The following is a 19,771-nucleotide window of genomic DNA, read 5'->3' as shown; positions in this document are numbered from 1 at the left end:
TTATTTTACCAGATAAGGCCCACTGAGCAATATCGTGCTTTTTCAGAAACGACCTCGTCACAAATGATAGCCCAATGAAGTGGCATTATGATGTGGACACGTATTGCAGCCAACTACTCTTAAGTGCATGTTTCTAAATGTGGAGTGAAAAACCGGAGGACGCGGAGAAAAATTCACACGACCACGGGGAGAAAGACATGCAAACTCCAAATATACAACAGGCATCAGGGTCGGGATCGAACCCACGACCTCCCTCATACCAGGCGAGGAAGTTAACATCTCGTCACTGCGACACCCCTCTCAAGGTCCCGCGATGCAACAATCCGTCTCATTCATGCTCATGAGCTGGTCTCATTGGTCCATCTCCCTGACAGTCCTCCTCTTGGGCACATTCTCTGCTTTGACGCCCGTTCCATCGTTCGTCTCGACCACCGGCCATCGCCCCTTGTCGCAACGTCCCACTCAAGCCCACTCTTGTCTTTATATAGCATCTCATCTACGCGATTCCCCTGGCTCTCAGTGTCGTTGCAAGCAATATATATCGCGTACTTTTTAACTTGTGTTCCATATTCTTCATCATTGTCTGTGTTTCTGATCCTCATCATAGCGGAGAATATGAACCGGGTGAAAATGTTCTTCTTTTAGGAAATTTGTACTCTGCAAAATATAATTTCTAATTGTTTTCTATTTAGTCCCCTGGATCAGAGAAAGAAATTAACAAACTTTGCGCGACACATTTCGTCTTCATCTCCCTTCTGCTCCTTCTCCCTTGGTCTTTTGTACGGCTGACGTAGATGCAAAGCAACAACTACAATTTCACAATCAGGCGTTCATTCCAGATAACCGCATCAGGGGCAGCGGAGTGTATCATCACTGCCACGTCTTCTTCGTGTTTGTGGATCGGGGAATTGCGTCATTATACGTTGCACGATCTGTTCTGGATGACCACGGTCACACTACTCCTGGAGAGTTTAAAATTTTCTATTTTTGCATCAGGCATCCGCATTGGCCATAGTTTAGGGTGGACCATAGTGCTTTGTGGAATATTAAACCCAGGGATCTATCTGCGTTGGGTTTTTCAGAACAGGGTGTTCATCATCTCTTCCGACAGCGCAGGCAGAGGGCAGCGTCTGCGCGTGGTTGCCAGGGTTAGACTTTCACTATCCGGGTGCTGGGAACGGGAGCCTGGCTGCGTCTCGCTTGAGCGACCGCTACACGGGCGTCAAAAGCGGGGAAGTCGAGCGTAAAATCTGCCCCGGATCGCGTTACTGCCACTACCTGAGCCACGCAGCCAACGGGAAGCTTCTGGGCAACGCCGTCGTCTCTCTCTTATCTGTGGGCAAAGACCAGGATGGTGCAGTGACAGTCTCGCAGCAAGAACCACCTGGGTTTGAGTCCTGGTCCGGGCGTCCTTCTGCACGCGCATTGTATGTTATCTCCCCGTTGTGCATAGTGTGAGTGAGTGAGCGAGTGTGTGTCTGTGTGCGGGGAGCGGTAGTGTAGCGGTTAGCATGCTGCGCTACGAACCCAGAGACCCGAGTTCGATTCCCGCCCATGGCCAACACCAGTGACGATTATCTGAACCGGTCCTGAGCCTCCCCTAGTTCGACTCAGCCTCAAATGAGTACCTGGTGCGGTGTGAAAACATCGCCGGTGCGGAGACAAAGGCGGCTGGGCGTGGTGCTGGCCACCCACCCCCTCGTGTGCTGTTGTCGCTAACAACACTTGCCCCAACAGTCTGTTATAGGCTATATGGGGGATCTTTGTCTTTATGTGTGTGTTGAGAGGGTACACAATGTAACTGGTATTGGCCAAGCAACCCAATGCAAATTACTCTGTTTAGATTACAGACAGCAACATCTCGCTCTACTGAAAAACACATTTAGCAGACGCGTCCTGAAAGGAGTCTTGAGACTCGTTGAGACTTTCCTGGGTGAACAAACGTAGTATTAGTAATAATGATATAATGTCACGTGTCTTTTTACGTGCTCACACAGCTCTCATGCCAATCCTGCTGTCGTTGGCCCCTGGCCTCGCATGGTGATTGGCTGCCTGTGGACTTTACACAAGTCAGAAGCGGGCATTATTATTATTACTACTGCTGCATAAAAACGCCCTTTTCACACTATACCGTGGGGCTTTTGTTGGCGGTATCAAAGTACGGAAAAATAGGAATGGAGTTTTACTCATTCTGGCAATAAAACTGGTGTCAAGATGTTCAAACACCAAATAGAAATCTTTTGCAAGGAATCAAGTCTGCACAAACCACACGTACTTTTGATGAGCATGCAAACAAACATGCTCTGATAAGAAATGCATTGTCTGTGAAACTGATTGGCCTACACCAGAGACAGTCTTCCTTATGGCCTAGTCTCACCAGTGTCAGACCAGAGAATGCCAAAAGACGAACACTACTTATTTCCAGAAAGGGTAAAACCAATTCCTTGTCACACTGTTGCCCAACGGGCCCCAAACACGTCAAATTAGCCAGAAACGAACGGCGCTGTCGGGGTTGTCACAGACAAGAGTGAACACTTTATTTTTAATTGAGAAAGTTTACAGAAAGAGCATGGGAGGTGAAGAGCCGATGGGAGGGAATTCCAAAAGTGTGGAACGGTGCAAGGGAAGAAGCAGAAAATTGAACTCTTATTATTTGACCAGGTACGGCCCACTAAGCTATTCAGCTCTTTTTCAGAAGCAACCTCACTACAGCAAATGATAGCTCAACCAGGTGGGTTATCATCACGTGGAAATTAATAGCAGCCAAATACTCTAAACGTGTGACGTTGATTTTAAATGTGGAGGGAAAAACCGGAGGACCTGGAGAAAAATCCACGCTGCCACGGGGAGAGAAACACGCAAACTCCAAATATTACAGCAGGCGTCGGGGCCGGGATCGAACCCACGGCCTCCCTCATACCAAGCGAGGTAGATTTAAGTGAGGTGACCTGCAAGGTGGTGGACTGGGTGTTATGTGCTAATCTACAGTATAGCGGTTGAACACAGCATGGCTGTATGTATGTTGAACTTCTTTCGCACAGTGCGTAGCCAACCGTGCTAATTGGATGTGTGGGGGAAAGGACAACAAAACTAAACGCAAAAATCTGTGCAAAAGAAATGCTTTTTCACAAACTCCCAGATCCACTGGGCCGCAGTATATAAAACGGTCATTCTGGTAGAGACTGAACGGATAATGGTGATGATTAAAGGTGAAATTCTGCTTGAATTAATCAATTTATAGAAATTATTAATGTGGCAATCCGGCCATGTGAGCAACGCTGTAAAAATAAATAAATATCACTACAAATAACCTGGTACTGTAATCGGATTCCAATGTCCAGCAATGTGGATTGAGTTGCAGAAGTGGAAATGCTCGTGCTCTCTAGCCGGATCCATGCCTGAGCGGTGAGTGGCGCAACTCGGTTGCGTGCAACTGAATCTATCGTATGTGTGGACGCCTCTGCAACTGGTTGCCAGGGAGCAACTGTGCCACCGGGAAGTGCGTTCGCTTCTTTTTTCGTGCGCATTGTTATGCCGCTAGAAAGTATTACGTATCGAAATGGATCCCCTTGTGCCACCACCAGTCACGGCCCCGCTGTGTTTGGCGGCGGCGGCGTCGTCGTCTTTGTTAAGGGTTGCTGATTAAAGACTGGGGACTCTCACCTCTTGGGCGCCCTCCGCTAATGGATCTCAAGGGGTTTCAGGGGTCGCGCGTAGAGGGCAGCACGAAATTAAATAATTGTCGACTCGCAACGCTGCACCTGCTGAACTCCGACCGTGTCTGTTTAGATTGGGTGGTCTCTCACGAGCAACGGCCCTAAAGCTCGATTTAAAGCTTTCGTGACTGCAGGGTAGCCGTCCTCAGGTGGAGAACAGGTCTGTCGAGGAGACAGAGTTTCAGACTACTTGCGTTGTGGCCGAAACATCGTGAGAATTATTTTATTATGTTTTATTTTTATTATTATTTCCATTCTACGTGACTTTACCGAAAGAACCAAGAAGATGGCCCTAAAGCTGTCGACGCATGTTGGCGAGGAAGCAAAACGGAGCTTTGTGAAACTCCCGAATGGTGGCCAAGGGAATGACAGGGCAAGTGGGTTTTGTGAAACTGCGCGGCGCTTTGAGCGTTATCCCCCTCGGACGTAAATAATCTCGAGACTCGGTGATGCTAGCTCAGGTAAAACACTTTGTGCAGATCTCTTTGGTTCTTTCAGTAAAGTCACGTGGGTATTTTATTTGGTACCTACGTGACTTTACCGAAAGAGCCAAAGAGTATGGATTCCTGCAATCACGAAAGCTTCAAATCAACTTTGTGCAGTGTCTAGCACATGACAGTACAGCAAGTGGGTTGCTGAAGACGATCTGTGCGGCCCTTTCAGTTGTTATCGTTTGCTTCTTATGAGCACGGAACTGGTTATACAACTCAATGCAGGATCCTCGTGAAGAATAGTTGTGACTCGGGCTGAGGCTTTCCTGGACGAGTAAATGACATGAAAATGATGACGTTTGTATTTCAAGAACTGTCCTTGGAAAAACTCGCACAATCTCATCGTCCAGAAAGTAGGCTGCTGTTGAATCATGTGCCACATTGCGTAGATGAATTAAGTGAATGATTAAGTTCAGTGTGTGAAAATGTTATTTTACATTTTCAAAGTGTGTCAAAAAGGATAGCAAGGATTGTCTTAAAATATAAGTTTGTTATCAACTTCTTCCAGGACTCCTGCCTATTATTATATTGTAGCGTGTATTTTAATTCCTCAGTATTTATCTGCATTGTTTACTCGGCACTTTTGACATGGCCATTGTGAACCTCTGCAAGAGAGAGAGACATGCACACTCAGCTCTATGGCTTAAATAGTGGATCTTAGCGATATTAGCTCAGTGGCTCTGACACGGTCATTATGAGCTCCCTGAGATAAAATCTGCCAGATGCTGCTATTGTTAGAGAACACACTCGTACGTTCAGAATCTGCAGCCTATCATCATTGTACTCATACTTATCATCCATCTGGGTCGTTACAATGGTTCTGCCACTTTGTGGGCCTACATGGCGGGCAGCAGAGGGCAGTGCAATAAAATTAATTGTTGTACTGTACTCTGTGATTCCCACGTCTATGCTCCTCAGCCTCACCAAACCCACACTAGCCAGCCTCTTGAATGATCAAATAACCCCCAAGAAGACCCAGGCACGGTTGGCTACATATGGTCTGCGAAGCAAGTTCAACATGCATACGTACATCATGACTGCAGGTGTAAAAACTGTAAGATTCATGCCGTCTCAATCACGGCGGACGTTAGAGATCCCCCGATGTCGTTTGCAACAGTGGGCCATTTTGTCCTGGGCGTTGCGGTCCAAATTTGCCACGTTCGAAAATGTCACGGCGAGTAACTTAATTGGGATGATTTAAACAAAGCAATCGTATCTGAATCTGTATTCGTACTGGAGGAATCTGATGAGCTGTAAAGCTCTTCACAGATGTCCAGTCGGGGCACGGGGTAAGAACGTTACAACATCAAACAATACAAAAGCACGATAGGAGCGCAAAGTTCAATAAAGGTAAACAAATCACACAAACACATTAAACCTTTATTGCCCCAGCTCCCTCTTGAAATTAAAACTCGTCCCGGCCTCTTGGAGTCCTCTCGCCTGGTTAAACAAAGTAAACGTGAAACGTATATATTTATTTAATATCTCCCGGTCGCTGTGGCAAAGACGCGTAATTCTTGATCATCCATAATGCAGTTTTTTAATGGGTTAGATCGAATAAATATAAATGTGTCGTTAAACCCGCCACCACCCGACACAACCAACTAGTAAGGGTTGTCACGTAAACAGAACGTGCCAATTCTTTTCTAGTACAGCACTAGTGTATAGTAGTGCATAGTAGTGTATAGTGTAGTGTATAGCGTAGTGTGTAGTGTATAGTGTAGTGTATAGCGTAGTGTGTAGTGTATAGTGTAGTGTATAGTGTTGTATACTAGTACAGCACACCGGTGTGTTGGAGAGCAAATCCACAACATTTACAATCCGAGTACGACGTTTTACCAGTAATTACAACCAGCATCATCAGGCGGCAGCCGGATTTGTGGTTTAACGACGCATTTATATTTACTCCATCTAACCCAAAAATACCTGTATTATGGATGATATTGGTCGCGAAATCCTACATATTAACCAATTCTTGATCAAGCGAATTTAATGAATGCTTTGTTTATTTGCAGGAGACCAATGAGATTGTGGCCATCAAGAAGTTTAAAGACAGTGAAGGTACCCGTGCTTCTTAAATATAATTCAAACCTGTTTGCTACTCTCTGTCATCATAGTTGTCGTTCATTCACCCAGAAAAACCTCACCGAGTCACGAGACTGACTATTTCGAGAGGGTGCTGCTACATTGGGGTGTTTGGCCAATTCCATTCGTCAAGAGTTTGGCTTCGCGTGGCAGAAAACCAGAGAGCCCAGAGTAAACCCACTGCGCATGTGAGGAGGTTAACGCTCTGCAGCCTCACGAACCCCCTTGCCGCACCGCCTTCCCCTGGGCCACCACCTCGCTGCCAAGTGGATTTCACAAATCTCCACGTGATCCACCAACCCTTGCCTTCCAAGCGCTGGATCGCAGGTGGCGCGCCACCACACATGGCCGCATACTGAACAGCAGCGCCGTACCTACATGGGGACTCGATTACGGCCAGGCCCTGACGCAGGAAATGCAGCTCGCCATAACTATTTATAGACCGAGCTTTGAAAACCCCCCGAGGTCTTGGGAATGTGGGTGTATTTCCACTGCTTACACTTTCCACTGCTCTCTGGGTGTGTGTTGGCGTTGTGCTGGCTCACGTATGCTGGGAGTTTGTCAAACAGCTTTGTGTCCATTCGGTTCATCGTCACGAGTCGGGGGGGGGGGGGTGCAAACAGGATTCGATTCGATGATTCCTCACCTTAAGCGGTGATCAATACACTGGCGGATGAAAGCCGCCTAAAGTCGCTGCCAGTCCCCGTGATCTCGTTTATGCAGCAATCCATGCGGCATCCGCACATGATGCACTCATCTCGTCGCTCCATCTCCTCGCACTGCGACCCTCTTAGGAATTCCTCCCGTTGTCTCTGTCACCAGGCTCTTATAATAATAACCTTGCTGGATTCAAGAAACGTGTTCATAACTGTTACCTATTATAACCTGGATAGTGCTGTTGGTTGTTCGCCGCTTGACGTTTTGGGCCTATTGGGCCCGTGGCTCAGCAGCTGTGGTTTAAAATAAAATGATCGCCGCTCTGAATCGAAATTCGACAACTCGCTGAATCGCAGGCCGCCAGAATCCTTACTTCCCGAACTCACGGGCAAGCAAAGCAGAAGTCTCCTGCACCTTCTGAAATATCCCCCTGCGACCCATCAACCCCCCCACGATATTTCCCTGCTACGCCGCAGATCGCGATGATGTGCGGGCAACGACGGCGCGTGAGCTGGCCGTCCTGCGGCGCTTGCGTCAGGAGAACATCGTCGAGCTACGGGAGGCGTTCCGGCGACGAGGGAAGCTCCACCTCGTCTTCGAGTACGTGGAGAAGGTAAAACGCCGCTGCTCGACGCCGTGACATCCATTGGATTGCTCGTGTCCCCCCTCTGTGTACGGGAAGCCTTAATAGGGCTATGAAGTAGGCCTTGATGTAAATGATGGAGTTTTGTAAAAATGGATGCACCGTACTATTGTCCTTAATTATCCAGGAAATCTCAAGTACTTGTTTTCCTCCCATTAGGACGGTTGGCTACGTACGGTGCGAAAGAAAGTTCAACGTACAGACATACATGCATTGCGAACCCCTTGAGATCATAGAGACCAGGCCGGATGTCGCTTTAGTCAGAGTGATTGACTCGCAGTCGCTCATTCGTATTATAATCGGGAGTTGACTCTACCCCATCAGCAGTAACATCAGCACCAACAGCATCATAATCTTCATAACAAGCAGCAGCATTTTTTTAGCAGCAGTATCATCAGCAGCAGCATCTTTAGCAACATCAGTTATTATCAACATCACCATAATCAGCAACAACAACGTCATTATCATCACCGACATTGTTTTAAAGAATAATAATTATCAACAGCAGCATCATCACCAACACAACTACCACCACAATCATCACTTTTCTCTAACACGACTACTCTACAGAGAGACAGACACCCAATCTGAAGGTTTTAACCGCAGGGCTCTCAGCCCCCCTGACCCACCTACACACACAAGCTTGTTGACTTGGCAGCCTGCGACAAAAAATTGCCCACCTCTGCCGAAGAACAACGGCTCACTCTTAATCATGGGGGCAGGTGTTTGCCGTGTGAGCGTGAGAGAGTGTGTGTGTGTGAGAGACGCGTCGCTTAATTTCATAGCAGCTCAGAGTTGCGTGACTGTGCCTGTCACACGCGCACAAACACATCGGCCTCTTTGTCTGCTTGACTGCTTGGCCCGGGGGTTTACAAGGTGTCTTTCATTATGGGAGGTAGCAAGGCAGCTGATTGGGCTCATACTGGCCACGTGGTGTTGGAGCCACTGAATTTCCATCGCAGGAATAATGAGTTCAGGCTGGATTGCTGGATTCATGATGGCCGTGTCGGCACGATTGAGTGCGTAAGTTTTAACTCTGGAGCTGGGTGTTTCTCTCTCGTCGTAATGGTTGTGTCAGATTCTGATCCTGCGTCCAAGCGTATGGCCTGGGTAACTGAGTCTTCTACTCACAGGATTCATAACAGTTGTGTCGTAAACACTCTCAGGGTGTTCATGATATCCTTGTGAGCATCATTGAGATTCTGGGTTTAAGCTTGGGTTTGGGCCATCTCTGATTATACTGAGTTATTAGGTGTGGGGAGCTGATGGTCCCAGAGCAGTCAACAACCACTGCACACAAAAAAACACTTCATGTTAAATTTTCTGCATTTTTTTACTTATTTGGCTTATTCAACCTATGAGGACCAAACACTTCTAATTAAAAGTAAACACACCAGCGCCTCTAGCTGTCTCTCCTTTGCTGACGATAGTTCTGAAAAGATGCCTGTGTGTGTTACACAGCGAGCCCTCGTGTTGCTTCTGAGTAAGAAGGAAAATATTCAACAGGTGAGTTGGTGCATTCAGAGCCATCGGTGCGGTCCGCTGAGCGTGGCAGCAAGCATTTGTTCCTTCGCCACCTTGTAACCAAGCTTGTCACGTTATAGTAGGGAACAACAATAATACCAATCACAATAGGGGTCATTTTACTGTTGTATAGTCCGTGACCAAATTACCTGGGATGTGCCCGATCTCATCAGATGTCGGAATTGTTGCATCGCAGGATCGTGAGAGATTGTGGCAGGTTGCCTCCCCCCCCCCCCCTGGGGCCTTCATCCAGAAGTGGATTGATCACGGCTGATGATGACTCACACCAATTGCCTGCCCCCCGACCCTCCCACGACCGTTCCCGTCTTCCTCAGAACATGCTTCAGCTTCTGGAGGAGTTGCCAAACGGAGTTCCACCAGAGAAGGTCCGAAGTTACATCTACCAGCTTACGAAGGCCATTCACTGGTGCCACCACAACAACATCATCCACCGAGGCAAGTCACACCCCTCCGCTGCGAGCAGAGCAGGGGAGCTGAGATTATCTTTCCTGTTTAATATTTTTTTACCGCGCTTGGTTAACCCGCGAAAGCCTCAAGACTTCTTCAAGAGGGTTCTTCCAAATATTCCACTGCCCTCAATGTGTCATTGGAGCAGGAAATAACTTTGACCTTGAGGACACTTTGAGGACATGAACACAAATCAATTGTTAAATAATGCATTTCCCATAGCGTATATATGTTGGCTTGGGCGGATTCTTTTTGACCGGTCAATTAAGTTACGGAAACATGGAACAGACACTCTCTATTGTACTAATTTGTAAAATAGACAAGGATGCATGTCAAATGCGAGCGATGTTACAAAGAATCGACAGCTCAGTGGAAATTGTGAGTTAGATTGAAAGTGTAACCAAGGACATTTTAAGTGACAGAGTTCCAGATGTTTATATTTAGTCCTCATCAGCCATCGTCAGACCCTTAACCCTGACCGCCGAGCTGATGTCAGTGACCCTTTGACCATCAATTTCCTCCTTCACCTCTTGTGGTCGTTTTGCAATCAAAAACTACAAGGTAAGGCCCACTGAGCTGTACAGCTCTTCTTCAGAAGCGACCTGGCCACGTTACTGCTCAACGAAGTGGCTTATCACGTGGAAATTTATAGCAGCCAAATACTCGAAACGCACGTTTCTAAATGTGGAGGGAGAAAACCGAAGGACGCGGAGACAAATCCACGCAACCATGGGGAGAACATGCAAACTCCACATATACAGGCATCAGGGTCGGGATCGAACCCACGTCTTCCTGTATGCCAGGCGATGTATTTAACATCTCGCCACAATCAGCTGCTGGATGAAGGCTTCCCCAAAGTTTGAGGGGAGGCATACGTCTCTCTCTACAGTTGTCCAAATGTCAACTTCCTAGCCCTTCCAGATCATCATTATAATTCACTTTAGTCGCTTGATCGCAATTGTCTCTGTGTGTTGTTGACGAATGTGTCTTTGAAAAGTTATTTGAGTTTGTTTTGGAAAGTAACCCATCTATTTCTCTTACAATCTGTTGTAGACATCAAGCCAGAGAACCTCCTCATTGGCTTGGATGATGTCCTCAAGTTGTGTGACTTTGGTGAGCTCTCATCTGTGTGTCTCATGATACGTGATTTTAATACTGAGAATGTTATTTTTAGAATTGTTATTTTCCATTCAAGGCCACAGTGTTGTTGATGAATGTACAGTAAGAGCTCGATATAACAAGGCTCAAGTCATGTCCCCTGAATAAAAATGAGGTCCAAGGATGGATGAATGAAAATTTCAAATTAAGATCAGTTGTTACTGACGTAGATCAGTGATTTGCAACAGGTGGTAGACCGCCGTAACAAAGTCCCAGGTGTTCAGTGACCTATCCAACTCCCACCTCCCGCACTGCCCCCTCCATTGGCTGTGGCGCAGTGTGGCAGAGATCAGCCGTCGGCCCCCACTCCGGCCCTCTCGGCTCCCTCGGTCGTGCATGCGCAGTTGGGGCAACAGACACGGAGACGCACACAGAGACACGGAGAAATACAAACGGGCACCGAGACACACGTAGACATGCACAGCAACACACACACGTTCATGTGCCATCATAGCGCGGGTCTTATTCATGTCAGCCGGCCACCTCCCAGCGATGACGACTGAACGGATGAGAACACGTCTCCTCTCATCTCCAAGGTTTCGCCAGGAACCTGTCTGATGGCAGCAACGCCAACTACACCGAGTACGTGGCCACGCGTTGGTACCGCTCCCCCGAGCTGCTGCTCAAGTGAGTCGCACACTCGCCCCCCCCTCGCCCCCCCCTCGCCCCCCCCTCGCCCCCCCCCCTCGCCCCCCCCCTCGCCCCCCCCCCCCTCGCCCCCCCCTCGCCCCCCCCTGGCCCCCACCTCGCCCCCACCTCGCCCCCCCCTCGCCCCCCCCTCGCCCCCCCTCGCCCCCCCCTCGCCCCCCCTCGCCCCCCCCTGGCCCCCACCTCGCCCCCCCCTCGCCCCCCCCTCGCCCCCTCCACGTAAGAACACTGCCGTGCTATTTTGAAACGACTGCAAACTACACTCGTCTATGAAGCGTCGCACCTTTATGATAGCAAAGACGCAAATGTCAATGTACTTGTTTATCCCGGAAGCCCTGCCCATAAAATGACGATGTTGCTACCTGTAATCCCAATTGAGTAATTTCCAGCTAATTTTTCAGCGTTTGGATGTTGAACCAAGAAAAGTTACATTGTGTGTGTGGGAGGTGGTGGTGGAGCCCATGAAGAACAGGGGGAGAGCGCACAAACTCGACACCGGTCCCTTCTTGCTGTGAAGCAGGAGCGCCGCCACCGCACCGCACTGACGGTTTTAATTTGATCCGACAGCGCTCCCTACGGCAAGTCGGTGGACATGTGGTCCGTGGGCTGCATCCTGGGCGAGCTGAGCGACGGGCAGCCCTTGTTTCCCGGCGAGAGCGAAATCGACCAGCTCTACACCATCCAGCGGGTCCTGGGACCTCTGCTGCCTGACCAGAGGCAGCTGTTCCTCAGGAACCCACGCTTCCATGGCCTGAGGGTGGGAGACGCACACACGTACACCCCTCCTCCACCGGCACGTCCGAACCGGGATGGCACGGAGGGGCCCTCGCGGCCTATTCGCCGAGCCGAGCCTGAACCAAACCGTGCTGCTGTGGCCTCACAAGATGTCTGAATCTGGCTCGGGGCCAAGCAGGGCCAGGGGCCAATGTAAAACGAGGTCTTCATCTTTGTACGTTATGTTGAACTTCTTTCGCACGTAGCCGGCCATGCTCATCGGAGGTGCGGAGAGCTGTGTGTACGTGTGTGTACGTGTGTGTACGTGTGTGTACGTGTGTGTACGTGTGTGTTTGTACGTGTGTGTGTACGTGTGTGTGTGTACGTGTGTGTACGTGTGTGTGTACTTGTGTGTGTGTACGTGTGTGTGTGTACGTGTGTGTGTGTACGTGTGTGTACGTGTGTGTGTACTTGTGTGTGTGTACTTGTGTGTGTGTACGTGTGTGTGTACTTGTGTGTGTGTACTTGTGTGTGTGTACTTGTGTGTGTGTACTTGTGTGTGTGTACTTGTGTGTGTACGTGTGTGTACGTGTGTGTACGTGTGTGTGTACGTGTGTGTGTACGTGTGTGTGTACGTGTGTGTGTACGTGTGTGTGTACGTGTGTGCACGTGTGTGCACGTGTGTGTGTACGTGTGTGTGTACGTGTGTGTGTACGTGTGTGTGTACGTGTGTGTGTACGTGTGTGTGTGCGTGTGTGTGTGCGTGTGTGTGTGCGTGTGTGTGTGCGTGTGTACTTGTGTGTGTGTACGTGTGTGTGTACGTGTGTGTGTACGTGTGTGTGTGTACGTGTGTGTGTGTGTACGTGTGTGTGTGTGTACGTGTGTGTGTGTACGTGTGTGTGTACGTGTGTGTGTGTACGTGTGTGTGTGTGTGTACGTGTGTGTACGTGTGTGTGTACTTGTGTGTGTGTACGTGTGTGTACGTGTGTGTACGTGTGTGTGTACTTGTGTGTGTGTACGTGTGTGTGTGTACGTGTGTGTGTGTACGTGTGTGTGTGTACGTGTGTGTGTGTACGTGTGTGACTTGCCGATGACTGGTACCAGCGGTGTCAAGATCGGCCTCAGTGGAGGAGGCTCGTGAAGGACGCTACTGGGCAGTTGGAGGCAGTCGCCCTCCAACAACAACGGAGGGCGGAGGAGCGACGCTCACAACAACGAGCGGAGCTCGTTAGTGTGTACGTGTGTGTGTACTTGTGTGTGTGTACGTGTGTGTGTGTGCGTGTGTGTGTACGTGTGTGTGTACGTGTGTGTACGTGTGTGTGTACGCCACGGTGACACATACACGAAACGGGGGTGTGGGCAGAACCGTGCCTTGCTATCCTTGATAACGATGAAGAGTTTGATTAATTTTGTATTGTTTGTCGTAACTTGCTGACCCGCCCCCTTGCTAGACAACTGTGAATAAGAACTTCGTAGCTCAGGGATTCCTCGAGTGTAAATAAAGCTTCTGATTCTGTAACGAATTGACCTCTGGCTGGGATCTAAACTCATGCCCCTTCTTCGGTCTCTGTGTTTCCAGTTCCCCACCGTCGTCTATCCCGAAACGCTGGAGCGCAGATACCTCGGTGTGCTCAGTGGTGTCATGCTCGACCTCATTAAGGTAATGGCTCTTGCTAAGTCAACAACAACAACAACAACCACAGTGGCAGTAACATCAGCAACAACAAAGATCCCCATTATAGCCTGAACAGACTGTTGGGACAGTTGCTTTTCGTAAGCAACTGATGAAGGCCAACACGGCGTAGAGTTCTCACGTGTCACCCCCATCGTGTCACCACTCCCCCCTTGTGTCACCACCCCCACGTGTCACCCTCTCCCCCCCACGTGTCACACCCCCCTTGTGTCACCACGTGTCACACCGCCCCACTGTGTGCAATGGCTGCCTGCATTGGCGCTCACTCACAGCGCAGCCACAACAGTCTGTGTTTATGGGAATCGCCCGCAAACTACTCAATTGGGGTTACACACAGCAACGCTGCTTTCTACTGGCAGACTACATCGATATGACAAACATATATACAGGCTGCTTCAAACACATGTTAACACTTGTATGGGACTATCGTTTTTAATGGCAAAAGAATGGATAATGCACTGTAACATGATAGCAAATGTTTGTTAATAGCTTAAACAAGTCAGAGTCTCCACTTGTTCACCATCAACACATGGCCTGGAATCTTCTCCAGGTGGTTTCCAGAGCCCGGAGGCACATTTGTCGTGGTGTTGTTGGAAATTCTCCGAGGCATTAACATTTTTTTGAAGCACCCTGTATTTATATGTTGAACTTCTTTTGCACCGTACGTAGCCAACCGTGCTAATCGGAAGCGCGGGAGGAAGGATAACAACCTAAACACAGAAAGTGTTTATAAGGAAAAGAGTTACCAGTGGAGAGAAAAAGCACAGCGCCTTGGTGCTAGCCCAGGGCGCTCGGACTATGCACGAATACCAAATTTATTTCATTAGAATTTAATTAATTGTCATTAGCTCGTATGAAATGGGTCGGAGTTTGACTTTGTGTGCCTATATATGCACGCGCCTCTGCGCATCTGTGCGCGCCGTGTCGCTACGCACGCAGAACTTGCTGCGGTTGGACCCGGAGGAGCGTTTCGACGCGGGACTCGGTCTCAACCACCCAGCGTTCCTCACACAGCGCCTGCTGGACCGCCCAACGCGGGACTGCCCCCCCGCCCATCCCAGCCACAAGCACGGGTCTCCCACACAGCACAGGTTCGCACACACGCACACCCGCGCACACACGTGCACACCCGCGCACACAGGCACACACGCGCACACACACACACGCATGCGCACGCACACACAGGCACACACGCGCACACACACACACGCACACACGCACACACACGCACACACACACACGCACACACACGCACACACACACACGCACACACACACGCACACACACGCACACACACACACGCACACACACACGCACACACACGCACACACACGCACGCACACACACGCACACACACACGCACACACACACGCACACACACACACGCACACACACGCACACACACGCACACACACGCACGCACACACACGCACACACACGCACACACACGCACACACACACACGCACACACACGCACGCACACACACGCACACACACGCACACACACACGCACACACACGCACACACACACACGCACACACACACGCACACACACACGCACACACACGCACACACACACACGCACACACACGCACACACACGCACACACACACACACGCACACACACGCACACACACACACACGCACACACACGCACACACACGCACGCACCGGTCGCGGTTCCCGTTCTCTCCGTTACAGGGGGCCCCGTTAATACTGTTACCACGATGTAATAATTTCACGATCGACCACGATACAAAATAACATTCTGCAATATGACGATTATCACATGAGACTAGGTTTTACCCTTTCTGGCAGTAAAAGAGGTGTTAAATACGTACAAAATAAGACACAAAACAGAAACCTTTTGCAAGGAATCCTGTCTGCATTAATCCCTCACGTACTTTTGGTGAATATGCAAACAAAAACACGCTCTGATAATATATACATCTGAACACAACTGTTTTATTGCCAGAACGGATAAAACCTATTCTTATATTTTGATACTGGCAAAAAAGTCCGGTATAACCATTATCGCCCAGATGAGTTTTGACGGTTTAATTTGATATTCTTGGTTCTTTCGGTAAAGTCACGTGGAAGGGAAATAAAAAACAGAAAACGTGATTTTACCGAATGAACCAAGAATATGAATCCCTGCAGTCATGAAAGCTTTAAATCGAGGTTTAATTTCGCTTCATAATTTTTCAAAGTTGTGTTTTTTTATCGCTCCCTACTATTAAACTATTCCTGATTGTCTGCAAAACATAGCCGCTCCGTTATAGCATTGGGCTATACAACTTGCGAGAACACCAAATGTATTATTGCTATTAAGCCTTGACACCAGGGCCCCTGCCAACCACGCTTTGCTACTGGGGTGGTTAATAGTTAGGCGCCTGTCGTTTATTCTCTCTCATTTTAGACTCTCATTTTATTTCCTTTGCTATTAAAGCCCTCGGGAAAGCGAGGATGCCGGGACTGCCCCTTCCGTGGATTACAGCTCCAGGAGCGGAGCACAACAACTGGCTACAACTGCCAGCGCCACCTCCGCCACTCTCCCCGCTCACAACAACAACAACCACGACCGCGACAACAACAATCGCTGCCCAGGATCGCCCTCCTCCCTGCCACATCCTCCCACCACTGGCAGTGGCACCAGTTCAGAATTCACTCCTGGCACGCACCCGCCGCGGCACCACGAAAGCGCCAACTCCAGCGAGCAACTCAACGGCGAGCTCCCGTCACTCCGAACCAGCGGGCGGTCCCACGGCTCGTCGGGGGAGCCAGCACCGATCGACGGCACGACCGCACCACTACCCTTCTCTACGCGACGCGCGCCTGCGCTCGAGAAGCGTCGCTCGCTGGGCGCCGTCCCGGTTGCGCCGACCGTTGCCAAAACCCTGACCGGCAGCGGCTCGGAGCAGAGCCTCGGCGGACGAGAGAAGCGTCTCTCGTCCGGCAGCGACACCGCAGAGGTTGCATCCGCCGCCAATCCCGCCGGTGCCGTTGCCGGCGTCCGTTTGTGGAAGGAAAGCGCCGAGTCGATCGCCACTTCGCCGAGAGGCTCGGAGCCCGGCGCCGGCTGCCGGTACCTTAAGTCGAGCGGGCAGCGCCAGAGGCGTGACGTTTACGGCCGCTGCACGGCGGAGGAGCGCTTGCTGCGGGTCGACGTGCCGATCGAACCGAGGGACGAGCCGCGAGCCCTCGCCGAGTCGGTGGCTTCTCCCGTCCGGCGACCCGCGGCACCGCCGCTGCCGACGGGCGCTGGCGGCGCCGTGAGGAACGGGCGCCAGGTGGGAGTCGCTGGCGAGGGCCGGCTGCTGAGGTGGCGCAATGCTGGACCGGCGGCGGCGGTGCCGGCGCCGGTGGCGGTGGTGACGCCGGGAGCGTTGGGGCAGGCGGCGGCCGGCACGCGGCATTCGTACGGCGGCGCCGAGAGCGAGAGGGAGGGGACGAGGAGGCGCCGGTGCGAGGCGCCGGTCGGGATGCTGACGGGCGGCGGTTCCTGCTCCTGCGTCGACTGTGGTGCGGGAGATGCGAAGGTAGTCGCCGTGGAGACACGGAGCCGGCACTGCTGGGGTCGTGCGTGTGAGCCCAAGGGCTGGGTGTCTCGCTCTCTCTCTCTCAGGAGGTTCATCATAGCTGTGTGTGCTGGCTTCATGGTTAGGCAACTTTCGTAACTTAAAAAAAAACTACCTGCCAATTATTTAAATGGGAAAATCCACATAGCAACGTTGCCCCCTACTGGCAGACTGTGCTCATTTGCAGGCCTGTGCAACGTCAAGAGATGTTTGCCACCGTGGGTCCCTGAGACTGCTGCAGGGCATTGCAATGGTTTAAGTAATGGCAATGGGGTATGCTTTTCTCGTTATGGCAACATTTTCGGGAGCTAAATGCTAATGTAGTGGGTTCAATTGAGGCGCACACTCAACTTGGAGGCAACACTATTAACCCATAACAACCAACGTGAACATATGCAGGGTGGTGACCACCGTTCCTAGTCTCACGAACACTCGGGGAGTACTACACAGCGTGGCCAGGGCAGGTGACGGGCTGCCTGGTCACAAACGACGGTCGGAGACTCGAGGACCGCTGATGGCGTCTTTATCCCAGGGTTGAACAGCCCAGCGCTCTGTTCACACCCCGCTTGTAGCTGCCGTGGCGTGGCCGGCTCCGACCCAGGCCACTCCCCCCACGTGACCCCCAAGCTCCCCCCTGGGGTCCCTAGCCCCCCTTTGTTCGGTCACGTGTCCTGTTGGGTTCACGGCCTGACCTGACCTCCGTGACACCCGCCAACAGCACCCATAACGAGCCAACACAGTAGTGACGTCGTATGTCACTACATCAATGTTGGGGTATGTTCGCCACAAGAGGGCTTCAGGAGACAATTTGGGTTAATGTTGCTGTTCACTGAAGCAGTGTAAACTACAGTGGTTTAACATTCGGTCCATTGTTTGGGTTGTGTGGCCACAATCACACTACTGCAGCTTGTCTTTAGTGGATGTGCGCATCCAGCCTGTTGATGTTCTGTTGCGGTTAATAGGTAGACCGGTGTCTTTGAGGAACGATGTGTGGGGTCTCGAATGAGGCCTTTATTCTGGACGTCTGCAATGTTCCACTGTTGGCCACCGTTCTCCCGCATCTGGGTGATGTTCTAGGATGGGGGAGCGCAGTCCCAGAACGGGGGGAGCGGCGAGGGATCAGGACTTGATTGCGTTGTGCTGTGTGTACGCAGGCTGTGCAGAGGCGCGTGAAGCCGTCGTTTCTGAGGGTGCTGTCTCGACAGCCTACGCGGGCCCCCCATCATCGACACACAGTGAGGATGAGAGGCACCCCCCCCCACCCCTTTTGTAACAATGATCGCTGAACTTTTTGTAATCTAGTCCACGGTAATAATGGCAGATCCAACCTGAAGAGCAAGCGGTTCTCATCTAGATTTTCTATTGTACACACTTTGATTTGTTTGGCTCTGTCGGGTGGGGAGGAGGGTCTTTTTACACAAACATGGCGAGACCCAGTATCCCAAACATCTTTACTGGATAATAATATTGGCTGTGAAAACCTCCGTGATAAGTTGCCTTCTGTTATGGGCGCACATCGAGCCGCTCCAGTCGCTCCATCTCCGTCGTGGACGTCCTCTCGGGCGCATTCTCTGCTTGGCCGCCACTCTGGTGTTCAGCCTCAACCGGCGGGCATCGTCCTGCCCTATCCCACTTGACAAAATAGATAACGCCGTGTGTGCAGGCTGTGCACAGGTCTGTGCGGCCATCCTTCCCAAGCTTGTTTGCTTTGTTGTTACTTGTATATTTCCACAGCGATGCTGATCCGCGTATTCCTCTTCCGGGTGCTACATTGTGAAACCATGAGAGTTGGCGATGGCTTGGGGGAGGCCTTCACCCAGCAGAGGATTTGTTCGTGGATGATGATGATGATGATGTCATTTTCAGATGGCCTGTCCGGGCGACGTTGATTTATTGGCGTTGGCGGGAGCCTCCAAAGAGAATACTCCGGTGTGTCGGGAATCGAGCAACGGGGTTCACAGATCCAAGCCCCAACTCGGATCAGGCAAGGCGGACTTTTTGTTTTGTTTCTACGTCTCCTTGTCACCCTTCCTTAGTGGGCAGGGCCTTGGCTGCCTCCTCCTTCATCATCATCATCCCTCTCTTCACGACCCCTTCCTTCAGCCCCTCCAACATCACGATCCACGGCCTTCCTTTCGTTCTTTTCCCTTCGATGTAATAAATGCCTTCACCGGACCATCCCCTCGTACATTGTGTTCCCCGCCCTTACTGGGCATCTCTCAAAAAGAGCTGCATAGTATCATCGGATTCCTCCTGCAGTTTAAGTAATGTTTGTGATTCTCATTGTGTCCGATCCAGTTCTTCTTTCTCATAGATTACAGGCCTTGTGCAGTTTAACACATAGGCTTTCAAGACCAATATTATCCATAAGAAGTTTTTGTTTGGGTTAAATCGCG

The 19,771-nt window shown here is 50.6% G+C and overlaps 1 protein-coding gene across 1 annotated transcript in view; it reads left to right on the top strand.

Annotated features, from left to right (window-relative positions):
- The window catches only part of CDKL5 (cyclin dependent kinase like 5), a 40,807-nt gene that overhangs the window by 16,597 nt on the left and 4,439 nt on the right, over positions 1–19,771 (top strand). Inside the window, exons 4-14 of the mRNA XM_061575786.1 lie at positions 6,223–6,268; positions 7,426–7,562; positions 9,452–9,572; positions 10,638–10,697; positions 11,279–11,369; positions 11,958–12,147; positions 13,684–13,764; positions 14,737–14,888; positions 16,247–17,336; positions 18,530–18,610; positions 19,242–19,359. Coding sequence (XP_061431770.1) covers positions 6,223–6,268; positions 7,426–7,562; positions 9,452–9,572; positions 10,638–10,697; positions 11,279–11,369; positions 11,958–12,147; positions 13,684–13,764; positions 14,737–14,888; positions 16,247–17,336; positions 18,530–18,610; positions 19,242–19,359 — 2,167 coding nt within the window. The remainder of the gene's footprint in view (positions 1–6,222; positions 6,269–7,425; positions 7,563–9,451; positions 9,573–10,637; positions 10,698–11,278; positions 11,370–11,957; positions 12,148–13,683; positions 13,765–14,736; positions 14,889–16,246; positions 17,337–18,529; positions 18,611–19,241; positions 19,360–19,771) is intronic.

This window comes from Lethenteron reissneri, chromosome 59 (genome assembly GCF_015708825.2).
Source record: "Lethenteron reissneri isolate LAM-NWPU_2019-01 chromosome 59, ASM1570882v1, whole genome shotgun sequence".
NCBI classification, from domain to species: Eukaryota; Metazoa; Chordata; class Hyperoartia; order Petromyzontiformes; family Petromyzontidae; genus Lethenteron; species Lethenteron reissneri.
This window is presented reverse-complemented; position numbering and strand designations above follow the sequence as displayed.